We start from the raw sequence: 17,875 nt of genomic DNA, 5'->3' as shown, positions 1-17,875 counted from the left end.
CTGCCTGCGAGAGGCAAGACAACTTGCTCAGATATGCACCTCTCAAATTAGCTAGGAACAGCCCCGCATTAAGTGACCCAAGAGATACAGATGATACTATCAGAGGAAGTTAAGAAATGAGTTGCTGTATGTATGAGTTACCATGCAGCAACACAGTTAGATGCAACTACCCCGCTTCTTGGAGGGCTGGCAGATTTGCTAGAGTTCCCTAGAAACTACCTTGTAAACACCAGTTATTTCTCGGTCAGGAAAAACAGTCTCTCCGAAAACAAACACTGACTTACCAAAAGTAACAATTCTCACAGTGATTTACTTTTAAAATAAACAAACAAACGAACACCATGCCCTTTTTTCTGTCATATTTATTGTTCTTTTGGGAGGCACAATGGGAATTTCAGCTTTCGCTCATTTTCTTTTCCCTTGCAAAACAGCAGGGTACAGGTTACAGCCATCAATCTGCAAACAGTATATACTTCAGAAGGTTTCCAATTAAATTTTCACATTTCCTGATGATAAAAAAAGGCACATGTGCCAGACAGCAGCAGTAGCTGAAATAAGAATAGTTTAAGCAATACTTGCTTAAAAAGCTGCACTGACTGCTATTTTAAGGCAGGTTTGGTGAAAGTTTGACAGGCAACTTCCTCAGGAAATGAAAAGAATTTTGCCTATAGAAATACATTAACTTTGACTGAAAAGAGGCTTTTAGAAAATACTTCATCAGTGTGAAATTATATTGATGTTACACTTCCTTTAGTTAGAAAGACATTAATGGATCTTTTTGTTCAGAATTCAGACTTCTCAGCTATTCCTTTACCTTGCAGGAATGGCACAAAACGAAGGCAGGCAGTGATGCTTTATTGTCACAAAAGGCAGAAGTTTCTCAGGGAATTAGTAATTTGGGCAACACTGCAGTCTCCATAATCTCTCAGGCTGTGTTCTCAATGATAAGAGCAATACCTTGTCCACCGCCAATGCAAGCTGACCCAACTGCGTATTTCCCACCACGACGCCTGTACAGAAAAAATAACAGTGCAAATTATTTACATTTATGAAACCATAGTAGCTGTTGTCCTGATTTTATGAAAGGAAACTAGCTATCAACTAGGTACTACTAAAGATGACGTTTTAGAATGTGTATGTTCTTCTTTTCCTAGAAATATATCATGAAGCCTCAACTGATGTTGAAATATTTCTGTAGAAAACCAAGGAGTTGCAGGTCTGAGTCTTTTACCATGTAAAAGATGGTACGTTATATTGTTTTTGGGAATACAAAATGGTAAGGAATGACATTACGAGACACTTGTGGTTTCAACACATAATAAAAATGGCATAAGTAAAATATAATTTTATTGCCAAGGTAGTTTGTAAAAGCTGAGTTTTCTACTGCCACACTCCAAGAAACAGTTTTCTGCAAGGTGCAAATTAACTGAGGCTTTATGGCTGAACACTAACATAGTGTTGCAAGTACAAGCAAAAAGATACAGTGATCTCTGCCCTGGGGGGGGTGTGGGGGGTGTGGAAGAAAAAAGAAAATTCAGATTAAAATGGTGCTAAGCATATCAAGCAAGCCAAAAGAGTCAAAGTTTCTGAAAATGGACCAAAGGAGAAAGAAGGTGATGACAAAGCCTTTTAAATGGACGCCGTTAAGAAAAGAACAGACTTTGCTCAAAGGCCATTTCAATAAAGGAAACCTTCCCACTGACTACTGTGGGCTTGGATCAGATCGAGAGGAAGCAAAAAATCCTGTAATGACAACAGAATGGAATAAGAGGTAAGCTGCAGGACCTGGACTACAGCACAAAGGTAACGAATTTGTACGGAAAGCGGTACGCTTCAGTGTGGAGAGTTTTAAGTCAGCAGACTGGAAGATTTTAGTCACACAGTATCCATACTAAAAATCTTTTGCAGGTGTAAATACATCAGCACTGCATTCACTAGCAGCAGCTCTCGGCTACGTACATACCTTAATTCATGAACCAGATGAGCTGTGATCCGTGATCCTGAAGCACCCAAAGGATGACCTATAGCGATGGCACCTCCGTTGACATTGGTTTTTTCAGGGTCAAGGCCCAAAACTTTTTCGACAGCTAGATACTGAGGTGCAAATGCCTCATTCACCTAAAACATCAGAGAAACAATACAACTGTTCATGTCTGACTTTCCACACAAGCTTTCAGCAGAATGTCTGCACACACGATTAAATGAGGTGTGCTTCTTCTCCAGGTCATTTTGATTGAGAAAAACATTGTGTTTGTAAAAGCGTACTCAGACAACATACAAATTGTCAGGCCAACCCAATGGAAATTCAAATCCTTCTTGGCACATGTGATACAAAGCAAGTGTGTAGTATATTTTATAAAAAAAAGGCGTGGTATATTCTGATGCAATGCGTTCATGAAGAGCCTATTGCTCTGACAAAAAATGGCCTTGTTCACAAATGGAGAAGCGTGACTAACTTAAAACATTAACAGTCCAGCCAACAGAGTAAAACCTCATGTCACATGAGGATATTTTTTTCCATGGAATGCTATCACGCCATTTTCGATTTCCACGTGCCTGAGATTTTTGTAATGACTGTGCAACTGTGTGGTAGAAACTAGATGGATAGAGGTCAGGCAGGCGAGGTGAGTCAGGTGGGCTCCAGGCATGCGGGAACACCTACCTTGTGATGACGGGCTACACGAGTGGAATGTTTCTGCTAAAAAGATCAGGAGTAACCTCACTGCTCACGTTAAAAGTCCTTACCTCTACCAAATCCATGTCTTTCAGGGTCAATCCCGCTTTCTTCAGAACCTCGGTAATTGCAGGTACAGGGCCTATTTGGAAATTGTATGCACAGTTAGTTAAATAAATAAATAACTAAATAAAGGCTTATAAACATGTTATACATAGGATAGCTTCGTAAAGCCTCATCAGCTCCCCTCCCATGAGCCTCTGTGCAGCCAATGAATTCTGATATGCCACTCACCTGCTTTGTTAGGTGGTAAGAGAACTCCTAAATCTCAAAACTATTTGGCAGCCTTCTCAACACACTGCCAGGGAAAGTTAGGAGTGTCACATAGTGCACAGCTATGTCGGTAAACACACGCATAGCTTTCAAGTCAAGAGAACTGACAGTCCCCAGCCAAATAAAACAACTTCACGACAGTTTCGAGGCATTCTCCTTCCCAGTACTCTTAGTTCAGCTTATTCTTTCCTCACAACTTGCAGCCTCCAGGTATACAAAAAAGAAAAAGGCAGGCTGTTCTAGAGTTTGCTGGTCATGTGTTTATATTAAAACAACAATACTTATACCTAATTTACCTGAAAATCTTCTAGTCAAAAAACCTAAGAATAAAATGTTCCCTTGGACCCAGGTCCCAGCCAACTGAAGACAGTAAGGTTGTTTTTGAGAATATTACAGAGTTGGGCAATAAATCTGTTCTCTGGAAGAAAGCTGACATCTGCAACCTAGTATAATCCACTAGCAGAGATTAATCTCAAAGCACAGCTACCTAAGGAAAGAGAGACTCAAAGAGAATTTGAAAGGGCTAATTAGGTACGTGCTTGTAGGACAAAGATATTGAGATGTTAGACGGTAGCTGATCATTAGACAAAAAAAACCCAATCCTAAAATGTTAACAATCCTAAATGTTATCTCACTACCAAAAAATGGTGCTGAAAACTTGTAGCTCAAAGAATAAACAACATAAAAATAAGTAAATGACTGAAGAGACAGAAAAATTAAAAGAAGGGCCCAGTTCAAAGCTCAATGGATTATCAGAAAGCCTCAGGCGGCTTAATACTAGACTCTAAATGCATCTCATTACGGACGGATTTTAGTATGCCCGTTACGTGTGAGAGTAATGGGAGGGTCTCATGTGGACAATACAAAGACCATTCATGACAGCCAAGTAGACTTTTTTCCCCTCTTTTTTTTTTAAACAATGAATTTTCTCACTAGACATTGTGAGGCAGGACTCCCTATCACTATCAGTATGTGAAAGGGCAGTTGCTCAGTCTGAGCACCTGTTCTCAGACCTGTTGCTGTCATGTCGATGAATCTCATCTGGTCTTTTTGAGGACTTTGTTTGCTGGGGACAAGCTGTGGTGTTAAGGATTTAGAATACTAACTGTTTCTCCGTATGATTTATGAAGTTTTTAAACAAGTTAAAAGAGTTGCCTGACCTAGAAAGAATGGGCTAATTTAGAGAGCACAATGACAGCACGAAGTCTAGCGAAAGAAACCCTCCCTCTACATTTGCTTTGAAGGTTGCGTTAGTCAGATAGTCCGATCAAGAAAAGAAATCTGACAATGCTTCATTTGCATTTCTACTGACACATGGAACCAGTCAATAATGACCGCTCTGAACAGAATGGCAGAAAGGAAAAGCGATGCTGGGATACGATGCTGTCTACAAATGAAACAGAAGGGAAAAATCCTGGGGTGTCTGGATTGGCTTTGAGGGTTTGTTTGCATTAACAGCTACTTCATTAGGAAGCATAAAACACGGGACTAACAAAAAAGAGAAGTAGTTGGTTTGCCAAAATAACACCTGAACAGGTATGTATCCTGGAATCCGATCTTAGCTTGAGCAACTGAGTAACTGCTGAAAGGGGTACACATAGCCAATACTCCTTCAGCAAGAGGTGGGGAAGACAACTCATACTTACACATTTAATAACGGGATTTAAAGCTTACAGGAAACTAAAATGAATTTCAGGAGAAAACTGGTTTTAAAAAAATTGAGAGCGCCTATTTTCTTGACTTACTAACAGAGAGAGTAAAAATGGGGAGGGGAAAAAAAAAAGGTGCCTGGGGGACTACAGTTCAGTGCTAATGCTATAGGTCAGGCACCGGACATCCCCCTTCAGCCAAACTGAGGAGTAAGTCAGTCCCTCTGCGTAAGAGGGATGGACTGAAGCAGTGGAACGGACAGTCTCGCTGCAGTAAGCCACACAAATGTCTTCAGAGCCACCAGACTCACCACTGCAGCCTCCCTTTCTTTCCCTTAGAATGCCCAGCACAAGAATATTTTAATGCTGCTTGATGCTGTAAAATTATGTGCTTTATTGCAACTTACCAATGCCCATTATGGAAGGGTCACAGCCAGCTGAGTGATAGGCTACTACTCTTGCCAGAGGAGTAAGACTGTGCTTTTTAAGTGCTGATTCACTGGCAATGATGACTGCACCAGCTCCATCACACACCCCCTTGCAATAAGAGAGAAAAGCATTCTTAGTGGAGAAAATACAAACAAACAAAACAACCCCACACTTTAAACTAAATATGCCCCTCAAAAAAAGCTTGAGTCCAAGACACTATTATTAACGCTTAACAGACAATTGTATTAGTGTTCATTCAAAACAACAAACCGCAATCCTTCACTATTCTGTGGCCTGTGAAAGAAAGTTAAATATAGATGTTAAATTAATTTCAATGTTTTAGAAAAGTAAAATACATTTTTGCCACTTAAAGTCTCCCTTACACTGGAAACATCGTTCTGTAGACTTGCAAGAACACTATTAATATTGGATAATGTATGTACTATTAATTATAAAAGATACTTTACAGACACCCATACCTACTGTGGCTATGATCTCTTTTAGGCAGGAATTCAGATTTTATGATCACAGGGGTCCTTCTGGCCCAAAGAACATTAATCAATTGATTAATATAATGACTGTAAGAGGAACAGTCCATAATGACATGCTGCTAAGCACCCAGTCTACTCTGGGTAAGAGTAAAATGTGGCTTGGACTACAGAGGATACTAATTGTGGTACAAAGATGAGCAGCAGCAGCGTGCCCACTAATACAACGCATGATTTGTAAAGCAAATGTTCAGTAATCATTGCCCCCAAAAGAAAGGAGAATGGCTAATTCTACACAGCCGCTGCAGGTTATCAACTGCATAATCCAAGGCTGATGAGTGAGTCAATGCCTCACTAAAAGAACAGTGACAAGCCACAGAACCAAATTTTAGGACATAGGAGCAGACTGAAGGATCCCCTGCCATCTTGGGGCTGGAACAGTCAGCCAGGGACATTGAATTACAGAATTAGAAACCATTTTCGTCAGGAGACACCGCTGACAGCCAAAGGCGGCTCAGTGAGACATAAATACAGTGACAATAAAGCTGGAGAACCTTAGAGGTGACACTTTCACAACCCAAGGCTTTGACGTACTCACTGAAGCATTCCCAGCAGTCACCGTTCCATCCTTTTTAAAGATAGATGGGAGTTTTGCCAATTGTTCCAGAGTGGTCTGGGGTTTTGGGTGCTCGTCCTTTTGCATACTTTCTTTCCCCTTTTTTGTTTTCACTTCAATTGGTGCCATCTCAGCATTAAAGTAACCAGCATCATGAGCTGCAACCACAAAAAGGAAAATAAAAGGACTCTGATAAAAATATCAAGATGATTGCGCAGCATGACCAATAATCCTATTTTCATGTGCACACAACTTTTGCTCTATTTTAACCAAGAGCTCAGGGACAGTACTGTTTATGCTTTTTTTTTTGTTTAAATAGGCTGGTTGGCGTTTTATTGTTTGTTTTTTTAGAAACTGGGCAAAAACTCTACAAGTACATTCCCAAACTTCCCCAAAGAAAGTCTCAAATATTAAAGTGTTATTTCAGCTTTAAATAACTGAACTCTTCTTTTTTTTTTTTAACCACTAGATTTACTTTTGTACACATCCCCCTGTATTGTTGCTTTATTCTACAGCTCTGTCACTTATCAGAGGGCCAAGAAGCTGTAAAACTCACTCAGAGAGGAATGTGAAAAAAATTGAGCCACATTCTCTCTGTTGATAACCAGCATGAGCTATTGTTTTAACAATTACAATCCTGTTCAAGCTGCCACATGCCACAGCATCTCACAGTCAAGTCACGATCTTAGAATGGGATTCAGCTGCCTAAACAACCTCAGACAATTCAAGGCACTGTAGGTATCTAAGATGCCTGTAAGAGCATCTGGCCACACCACCTAAGATGACATTAGACGTCAATATTCAGGCAACTAAACGCTATCTTTTGTGTCCCCAATGTGGATCTGAACATACAGATTTAAAAACAAAACAACTCCTATCTCCCAAAACTGAACCAAGACTCCCAGCCACTTCAAATCATTCCACAAATGTAACCCTAAGGCATTTAAAACTAAAACACTGAAATTGCCATAGCTGATGTTTTTTAGCTACCTCTGAACTTTCTCAATAAATTCTACAAAATCTTTTTCTTTCCTGATTAGCCCCAGGACTCTCTCTTTAGCGTGGAATAAGATGAACTGGTCATAACAAGCAGAAATAAAAGCAGCAAGGCAAAATCCTAGAAAACAAGAAAGAAGCAAAAGCCTCTTCAGGGGCGCGGTTTCTAGCAAAGGCTCCAGGAATGGCAGGAGTTAGCTAACAAGATCAGCAGGGAAGGTAACACACAACTGAGAAAAGTTACAAAAAGCACTGCTACACCCACTGAAAAAAAACCCACAACATCTTCCTTCAAGAGTAGCAGCTGTTAAAAAGCACCATCATTAGAATCTAAAAGTATGCTGAGATCTTTGCTTCTTATGTTCACCTTTGGGTTGCAATGTATGTTGAAGCCCCAAGGACGACCACTACACGTTCTACTGGCTTTTGGCCTACCATCCTGTTGACATTATCAATCAATTCCACAGTAACCCACTGCCTCTGAATTATGGCTTTGGCATGTAAACCAGCCAGAGAACAGTTTAAATGCAGGTCCTGAACAAATATCCCCTCTTCAGATTCCATCTTCTCTAACTGTTCAAGGGTTGTAGACTAATATATGATTTGCAAAAGGAAGAAAAAGGATTTAGATCAATTATAGCACATGCTGGCACGCAAGAAGGATGTGGGTCGCTGTGGGAGAGGACTGTCCTGCAATGAAGCGGAAAGAAAGGAGAGGAGTCACGCATGCCTGGGGCAACGCTGCTCTGCTGCAGGGAAGACAAGGGCAAGGCACCCTACCAAAGGCGCGCCAACAAACTGCATTCATGAATATGGATCCTGTTCAGGCAGGAGGTGACACGTGACAGGCTTGAACGGCTATTGAACGTCCACTAGGAAGATGCAGCGAGCCAGTGGAAAGGGGCTCGTTACTCAACCTGCTGATAGGCACAACACCTGACTCGGTATATTCAAAGTCAAACCCCCTAAGAAGTGGGCTACTTGTATCACAGAGCAAACAAAAGCATGAATCACAGTATCTGCAAATCAAAAGACAAATTACACCAAGATGCATGAGCTACACAAAACTTAAAAATACTTTGAATCGATGCTAAAAACTGACTAGATTTGAAACTGGTATCATATAAACGCTTCCATTCCTAAATTTACTAACCAGCTTTGCATCTCTGTTGCGTTTTGAATGCGTATCGGTCACAGTCCTCTCGCGTGATGTTGTATTTTGCAGCCAGATTTTCAGCTGTAACTGCCATAGGTATTTTAACATGCGTATCTGTTAGACCTTCCCACAATGTGTCTTCCAACTGCATGGAACATTGTGAAAAGAAAATTATAAAGCACTGCAATATTAACATTTATTATTGACAGTTTCTAATTATTCAGCAGCCACTTGGAAACTAACGTCTCTTCGTAAAATTAACTCAGGTTACCTACAGATACTTTATTTAAATTAGAACAAACACACTGCAAAGCAGTATGCAAGTTCTTGTGTGTTATTTTAGTTAATCTACGTTGTGCTCTAGTGTGGTTCTTTCCGCTCATATGTGGCCCTGAGAGGTTTGGGAAAAGCCTATGATTCTTAGCATTTCAACATATTTCACTGCTTCATGAATTATTTATTAGAGACCTATGAGAAAACACACCTGTCTTTCTGGTTACCAAGAAGGAAAGGTGAGGAACTGTGAAAAGGCATAGCAGCCTACTGATTCTTCGGCTCTTTCTCTACTGCCAGGTAAAATCACCTTACTTGAGCCAAAGGTTTCTGTGGGTAAAATATCTCGGGTGAGAAAATACGCAAGTCTAACTTCACTTAACCTGATAAAGGCAAGGCCAGTCAGTCCAGATGGGTTTTGTCACCTCTCTGTCACCAGTAAAGTCCCGCAAGATAAATCACTCATTCACCTGCAACCGTACAATTTAACTATCTTCATGGTAAGAACCCAGCGGCACCTATGGAGACTCAGTGGCATCAGCAACCCTGTGAAGGTGTTCCCTTGTAGGTACTGAGGCTCAGTCACAGTGCCACACAAGATTCACAGAACAGAGTCAAGCATACCTCATGTTCACCATCGCCATAATGGAAAAACAGCGTAGAAAAAAACAAAGGGCTGAAACACTGAAATATCCCAATTTAGCATTTTTATGTTCGTTATGACCCACTGAATAAATGGTAATCATCAGAGCAGAACTGGATCCTGCTCCGAATTTCCTACAGTATTCACTGAGGATATATCTTCAGGAGATAATGTAAAAATAATTTCTCTGTCAATGGATTTATTTTCAATTTACCATTTTTAAAATGCTTACAACTTGGAGGTACACGTGTCTTTTACCAGTCTATCTACCCATTGCTAGCCTTACTAGCTTCACCTAAACTGTGTATGCCTCTATTTCACTGCCTCTAACATCAGAAAATTTTTTATATTATATACAGTACTTTGATGGGAGGTACCAAGTGAACTAAGTTTTGTGTCTAAGAGTTTATTGATATGTTTAACATGGAACGGGAGTTCAAAGATAGTTTTGGAAAAGTTATAAAACTGGCATGCTTAACAAAATTGCCTGAACCTACTGTTTTCATAATGACTGAATAAATGCTTTGAACAACTAAATCTGGATCTGATCTCCAGTAATTTCATTAGCAAGGATATAGTGTCTACAGGCCCAATACTTTACGTTGCTGTGTAAACATGACTTCATTCACAGGCAAAAAGAAAAAGTAAAAAAAAGTACTAGACCTTGAGTTCTGCTCCTAATCTGGTTCCAAATCGAATGTTTCGAACTGCATACGGAGCCTGACTCATATTTTCAGCTCCACCACACAGAACAACTTCTGAGTCATTAAGGCAAATTTCCTGTTAACAGAAAAACAGAACAGATCTAGGATTTAGTTTGCTGGTTTTGTAAGACAGTAACAACTGTTTTAGAAAAAGACCTCGTCACCTACAAAGCCACACACAGAGAATGAATTCATGCTTAGCCACGTGTATATTTATGAAGGGTTTACCCTTCTATTAAGATTGGGGTCTGGCTCTTTCGTTACGTGTTCCTCCTTCTTCCTTTCAGCGAGGAATGATTATATCAATGAGGGAGGAAGAGAATAGGGGTGCACGCATATGACAGGACTGATAGACAAAGCCATTACGCATCTGCATGCTTGTGTGGTTAGGTTCACAGATGGTTGAACTTTTTTTTTTTTTGAGCTCCTAATCTTCTCAAAAGGAACACAAATTAAACCTCAAAGCCTGAAACTAGACCTTACGATTCTAAAAAAAAGAGACATCATTTTAGAAAACATTAGCCAGGTAGGCTGCCAAAAGAAACCCCCAAAACGCACTAATTCATCACTGACAAATCGCACAGAACCTAAAAGTCCCAATTCCTAAACGCACCATCAGACCGCTCAAAAATTCTGCTTCCTTAAAATGATTCACTCGGTTGGACAGTTAAGGTTATTTGCATACTGGAATGGAAGCAGATGAAATCATCTTGATATGCATTTGAGATGACTAGTTAACACTTACTACGACTGATTTGTAGTAATATGTGCTGAGATGCACCCTATGGTTACCAGAAACTTTGTGCACATTTAAGAAGTTCAGAATAGAACCTGCAGCTTTGTTGTGTGCCAGAGAAATACAGAAACATTAGCTGCACTGATGAAATGCCATCTTTGGAGAAGACCTCGCAACCCTACTTTCGATGTAAGTGGTCAAATTCTCCACCAGATTTTTTCAGTGTAGGCTAACGTGTGTATAGCCTTTGCAGAAAGCACTAGAAAAAACAGTTACATGGATATTATTGTAAACATGTAACCGTAACTCGACATTGTCTTCCACAATTTTTCCTCTAGAGGATCAGACCTAAAATAATTCTCTAGCCAATGCGAACTTCTTTTAAAAAAAAAACCCACAACTATCTATGTGCTTGCTCAAATATTCATAAAATACCCTTTAATTTTGTAAAGTCTAGACCACTGCTAGTCGTAGACCACTGATCTCTATGAACAAATGAAATAAATATCACTGTACCATCTTACTCGGTGGTTTTGGCCAACCACTCAAAGAAAAGGTGATTTTATTCTATTTTAGAAGAAACGACGCTATAAATTATCTAACCCATGAGAGGGTTCAGATCTTTGAACAAAAAGACACTTAAAAAGCACAGGTTGCTGCTTAGCTAGCTAGCTGGGTGAGAATATAAACAATAATCAAAAGATGAAAGCGTCCTGTTGTGGTTCTGATGCCCAGTAATTCCAATTCATACAAACAGGATCACAGAATGCAACTGTTACACAGCTGAGCTCTATTTCACTGGCTAACACTTGCTGCATTCCTTAGATGAAACTCAAAATAGCTACAATGATGATTTTTAAAACCAACCACAAAATATGGCACTGCGGAGGCTGAACTCTTGCACAAAACCATGCAGGGAAATAGGAAGGCCCTACCAGCGGTAGCTAAAAATCCATGATAAGACTCATCCCAAACATGAAGTACACATTTCTACACCCGTCTCTTCTCTCATGTTAACAGTCTGATAAAGGTTACAACTAATACAGAAAAAAAGAGCTTTGTACCTGACATCCACTGGCAATGGATTGGAAACCAGAGCCACAAAGCCTGTTGACAGTGAGGGCTGGAACTGGGACAGGAATTCCCACACGTAAACCAACATGTCTTGCAATATAAATCGCATCTGCGGAGCTCTGCAGGCAGAACAAATAGGAGGTTTTGTTACACTCTAGTTTCTTTGGAAAGTAAAAGACTTGATGGAAAGTCAGAATGGTGTAATTGCATCACTGATATGCGTGTGTTCAACAGAAATCTGAAGTCGTAAGAGGCACTTTGCTTCTCTTCAAAAACACACCATCCTGTATGATCAAAAAGGACCAATGTCTTAATACGCGTTTTAAAGAAACTCTGTGTCGTAAAGGCTAGACATCAGGCCAAAAACGGGACTACAGACGTTAAGACTGAAGTATGCAACTTAATAGTCTTACGTTTTCCCTTATCCCTTATTTTCAAAACAGCATACACACAACAGACTGACATAAGACCAGATTCTGACTGGCAAGCAGCACTTGTTTCAAGGTAAATTAAAATTGCTCAGACTAACAGAGGGAGGCCCCCAAAAAACAGACAGTGTGGAAAATGCGGAGATGCTATTGCTGCTTCATATCCACTTTGTGAAGTTTCGTAACTGTGATGTTCTATTTGGACACTGGCCTGTTCTAACAATGAAATCTCATTCCTCCAAAACTTTTCAAAGACGGTTATATCAGACTTCTACTTGAAAAGCAAAGTACTGCACACAGAGCAGCCTGCTCCTTTAATAAACCAGGCTCCAACATGAGATGAAACAAAAATAACGAGGCTTTTGCATTTCAACCACTGAGTCAGCAGATGATGGCGAGCACAGGTACAGAATAAAAAATTGTAACAGCACTGCTATAGGTTTGTAACGGATCTTTTCCAAACAGAGAGAACACTCATGCTCTTGGGGATCGTGCCCTAAGCTAATATGTATTATAAAGACAAAGCTCTGTGCACAATGCTACCTGCCAATGCAAGTTCAGGGGAAAAAAAAAATTAATCAAGCCACTTCTGCTGAAGAAGGGGAGTTTAAAATGGTCATACATTCATAGTTATTTAAACTTAATCATATAATACTTAAAAGGAATCCAGAACTAAAAAAAGAGAATCTATTGGGATGGGGAAATATGATGCAAAGGAAAAGAAATGTAATTTCAACATGAAAAGACCTTTTTTTTATTAGGAGAATGCTGTTTTCTGTGAAAGCATTACAAGAGATTTGGATGCTGCAATTTTTTTTCTCTAGGCCGCAAACAGTTCTTACAAAACCTAAAAAGTTGAATAAAAGAAGCCGAGATGGTAGCTGTAGGGGACAGAATAACCAAAGGCTACTCTTTTGGCTGAAAATCCTTAAGAAGGAATACTGCACGTTTGTTCACTTATCATGAAAGTTCTCAGGTATTTTTCTTCTGCATCCTTGAAACACTCAATGCAAAATAAGACTGCCTAACCTTAATAATGGTGAAGTCAGAATACAAAACCAAACCAAACCAGAAATGCTCTTTGCTGTCTTGCCTAAAACAAAGACCCTAATCTAGATACGTGGATAACTGCAGTTTTGCAATGCTGGTGCCCTGCACACAAGAGCAGCTTCACCACAAGCTCTTTGGAAAAGCTATGATTGTCCAAATCCACGGCATGTATCCCTTCAGCTCAAAGTAAACTCACGTTCACTCAAAAAAATTCTATTTAGAAAACTCAAGGGAAGTGGGCTCAAATCAGTTACAGTCTCCAGAAAGAAAGGGATTTATCTATTTCAGTGAAAACTCACTGATCATTGAGTTCCACAGCTCAAGTCATTAAAATAGGAAAAACATGCCAGGGATTACCAACTAACCATTCAATGAATCCACATTTTTAAATCAGCTTGTCCTACTTTAAACTACCTTTGGTACCAAAAAAAGAAAGCTAAGCCTTGCTCCCAGTAATATCACAAATCATGCAGGGTACGTCCCTTAAATGTGAACAGGAAACACTACACTATAATCGCTGCTTACCCATTCCATTTCCACCCCTTTGGTTTATTCCTGGCTGCAAAGCAGAGGTAGCTATCTATAGGACCACACTGAAGGAGACAACTGAAATAATCACTGACCAGCAAATTTTCCATGCTACCAACCTGCATGACACTGCCGACAACGACACTGTCGATCATCTCAGGAGAGACCTTGCCAGCAGCCAGCGCAGCTCGAGCAGCATGTTCTGTCAGATCGGTGGCTGTGAAGTCCTTCAGCAAACCTCCATAGGTCCCGAAAGGAGTTCGCTTCGCCGCAACAATGAATACACCTGCAACAGAAGCAAGAATTATCCAGATGTGCAGAGTCTAACAAACAGAAAATCAGCAAGTCAGCCTCAACTGAATAACACCCTGAATTCACAAGCGGTTTTGTAAATAAATATAGACAATGTGAAGCCACGCAGTTCAAGATAAATAAGCTATACGATATAGCAATACTTTAGACTGGGAAGGTATGCAGAATTAATGATCAGAAAGAAAAGCTGGGAAGATTCCAGAAATACCTCTTTTCCACAAAGAGGTTTGAAAAAAACAGATAATTTGGATACCGGGCAGACAAAGGAGGCTGCCACACCACATCAGACATCAGTGCTAGTGTACTAAAAGCGTGAAAGTAACATTCATGAAATCCCACAGTGGACACCTGTGAAATAATCAGATGAGGAACAGTTCTTTTAAGAAACAAAGAGGCCATTCCCTCAGCCTAGAAAAATCAGCAGATTTGTGGCTTATACTCTGAAACAGTTTTCACAAAGAATAATAAAAAAAAAACCAATAAAGCAAACCAAAAAACCTTTTTATATGCATTTTATCTTTGATTCCTTTAACTTAAGAGGAAAAACATTCCCTAATCAAAAACTTCACGGTATTTCCAGAATTACACAGGCCATCTAAACTGCATTAGCATCGGTCTTCCAGTTTCTGAGAAGAAAATCCAGTTTTCAATAGACAGGAGAGCGTGTGCAAGTGCACGCGTACAAATGCATTGGCCAGAAGTAGCCCGTATGAATTTCAGCTTGGGAGAAGCTGTCTCTGAACCGAACCGAACCCCTACTGACTGCTCGTCACAGCGGCGCTCTGCTTCTGCGCGAGAAGCACGCGGGAGGCAGCCTGCGAACTCTCCCCCAGTTGGACAACAGAGCTCACACACCCCTTTTCTACAGCTGCCATGAAGCCTCCACAGTTATTTTAAGGAACGCTAGAAGGATATATACAGATGTAAGAATGAAGGCAAATGAAAGTGCCTGTTCTTTAAGCTGCTCATGAACAGTGTTTTCAGGCCCTCTGTTAAAGGCCGTGCGATCCGTACTCTTTGGCTGGTTTGTCAGAGGGAGGGTGCTCCTCGGTCTCTCATGTATTTGGATCCCAGACCAGGTGATTTACAGAAAAGGGCTTTCCAAACTGGTGAAGGTCAAGCTTGCTCCACTGACAAGGACAATGCTGGGATCTGAAACAGGCAATGAATATGCTCAGAAGATCATCTGGGAAATACCCTGAAGTAGACTAAGCATGAATTGCAGCTTCAAGGACAGGGAGGAACGCTAAAACCAACGTGGCTTTCAAAACCATGAAGACAGCAAAACAGAGTAACACCCTCACCCCCTGATGCTGCCCACGGGCTTCTTTCTGGGGTACCGAGAAGACCGTAGAAAGAAGTCTTTGCTAAGCACACTACTGCTGCTCCCTTAAAATGTAGTGCTGACACAGTAACTCTTCAAAAACTGAGAAGCAGAATTTATTTCCTCAAAGGAATAAACAGCTGCTAACTATTATACATCCAAAAAGCCCACTCTTGAGGTTAGGTGTAGAGGGAACACCACAGCCACTAAAAATCTCTCTCTCGAGAGGTCTCTGTATATTCAGAGGCTGAAAAGTACCAAAGTTCCCCCAAATGCTCAGAACTAACCCCCTGTATACACATAGTGCATGCTATATTCGCTGTTGTTTTTCACTCTTCATTTAATCATCATTCAGCTGATACCAGCAAGTAATTCAATTTAATCCAAAACAATTCTTAATCCATTGACTGAAAAGTTTTTACTTTGGTTGCACATATTTCTTCGAAAAAAGCTGAAAACTACTAACGGATACAACATGTGAACCCCTACAATTTTTTTAACGAAGGTGAGGATGCTTTAACTGATTTATGTTTATGGAAAATGGGTGTGTTCAACACAGTCACTCCAGGAGTAGTTCCTGGACTTTCTAAGTATTCAGGTGACAGATTTAAATTTACACCAGTACTTTTCATTTAACTATCCAAAATGTATTGTATTAACAATAATTTATTGAATGTTAAGTTTGAGTCTTCATTAAATGCTAACAACACTTGTAAAAAAAAGACCCTTAGCTCTTTTAAGGATGATCTCATGTTCCTAAGCTTATCTTCCCAGCTGCAAAGCAGGCCTTGACACCCATCTTGCCAGCACTCCTCCTGCCCGCAGATTCCTGTCCCTCTGTCTCCTCCAAAATCGTGCCAGCACAGCTGGTTGCAAGGCTTTGCTGCAGATCAGCTCAGGGACCTGCTTAAAAGAACTAGCTCTCCTCCCTTTTGGCCAGGTTGTTGGTTATCCACATTATTTGCTGAATCACATAGACCGTGTTGCCTTACAAATAAACAGTCCGGGGGCGAGGATAGAACTTTGCCCTTAAACCTTCCTTTCACGGTGATAACAACATCTCTCTCTTTCACAGAGGCTGCTCGCTGCTGCCCGGGGCCAAAGCGTAAAGGAGACCAGATCACACAACTGCAGTAGCTGAAGACTAACCCAGAGTCGGCAGAAAATGAGGGGCTAATTTTCATTTGGATCAGTTCTGTGACAGAGTTCACCTTCTGGCTGCTCAATAAAACAGTCATTCCAGACTAAGAGAGAAGGTTGGACTGAACCAGTAAGGGAAGCAGCAGCAGCACAACCTCCATTGAGTTATGCTGAATTAAACTGACCACAGAGCCATACCCCTAAGGATATATTACTCCAGAGCCTGCCTAATTTTGGTTGCTTGGAGAGACATCTACAAACGCTATTCCCTCCACAAAACTTCAGGAGGGGCGACAAGGGGTGGCTGAAGTCCTGAGTGAGAAAGGACTCTGCGGCCTTTGTCAGCTCTTCCTAAGTCCCCCTTAATGTTCTACATTACCATGACAAGACTTCCAGAGTCTCTGCAATTTTCCAAGGTGATAAACATTGGATGAGAGCAGAATACTACCGAACGCATAGGGATCTGGGAACTTTTGGGGCTAGAAAGCAAAGAATCCTTATCAAATACTCAATTCAAAACATCTTTTAATCTGTTTTTGTTAACCACTTGCTGCCAAATGGGGTTCTGCTATTATAGGTCTGAAACATTCTCTAACCCTCCAACATTTCTCAAATGTGCTTGGTATGAAAATATTTCTTTGTCAGATCCTATTTTGAAGGCCTAAAAAACAATCATTAGCCTCCAAAAAAAATAAGGAGCAAGAACAGCGTATGAAAAATATTGTTGCAAGAGATTAGAGAAGATTCTGAAACAGGCACAGAAAACTAACATCAAACAAGTACGGGCAAAGCTTCTCTCTGTATTACCCATTTCAGCAGAGCAATACAGAATTACTGCAACACTGACTAGACGGGCTTTCAGCACTGAAACCTCAAACCATGACTTATACATACGTTATTATTTAGGTACAGTCTGTCAAGTAGCAAAGCACTGTCAAATAGATAAAAAGCCCTATTTCAAGAAATCTCAATTTTGTTTTCAAACAAGATCGGGTATTAAAGGGCATATTTGTCTCATTTTAAGAAACACAAAATTTAAACCAGGCTGAGCATAGAGTACTTCTTTACGCAAAACACTTTGAGGAACTGTTGGCACTTACAAGCAGAGTTTATCCCGCCCTGTTGTGCTAACACAGGCGGGGGTAGGATGCAAGAAAAGAAACTTTCAGTCACTGACACTCTGAGCGCCACTTCTAGTCCCCGTGTTACCGTAAATCGGCAGATGAAGAACTCTCTAAGACTCAATTTTGGAGTTTTAGAAAGCAGGCATTCTTTATTACGGCGCCGGGTGCAAGGTGGAATTTTCACAAATCAAGCACACC

The 17,875-nt window shown here is 40.5% G+C and overlaps 1 protein-coding gene across 1 annotated transcript in view; it reads right to left on the bottom strand.

Annotated features, from left to right (window-relative positions):
• Positions 1-344: 344 nt before the first annotated feature.
• ACAA2 (acetyl-CoA acyltransferase 2) overlaps positions 345-17,875 on the bottom strand; it is a gene marked incomplete at its 5' end in the record, with an annotated part of 19,606 nt that continues 2,075 nt past the window's right edge. Inside the window, 9 exons of the mRNA XM_009326970.1 lie at positions 345-1,010; positions 1,964-2,118; positions 2,746-2,816; positions 5,064-5,193; positions 6,172-6,347; positions 8,339-8,486; positions 9,921-10,037; positions 11,762-11,890; positions 13,897-14,100. Coding sequence (XP_009325245.1) covers positions 926-1,010; positions 1,964-2,118; positions 2,746-2,816; positions 5,064-5,193; positions 6,172-6,347; positions 8,339-8,486; positions 9,921-10,037; positions 11,762-11,890; positions 13,897-14,100 — 1,215 coding nt within the window. The remainder of the gene's footprint in view (positions 1,011-1,963; positions 2,119-2,745; positions 2,817-5,063; positions 5,194-6,171; positions 6,348-8,338; positions 8,487-9,920; positions 10,038-11,761; positions 11,891-13,896; positions 14,101-17,875) is intronic.

Source organism: Pygoscelis adeliae, unplaced genomic scaffold, assembly GCF_000699105.1.
Source record: "Pygoscelis adeliae isolate BGI_AS28 unplaced genomic scaffold, ASM69910v1 Scaffold567, whole genome shotgun sequence".
Classification (NCBI taxonomy): Eukaryota; Metazoa; Chordata; class Aves; order Sphenisciformes; family Spheniscidae; genus Pygoscelis; species Pygoscelis adeliae.
This window is presented reverse-complemented; position numbering and strand designations above follow the sequence as displayed.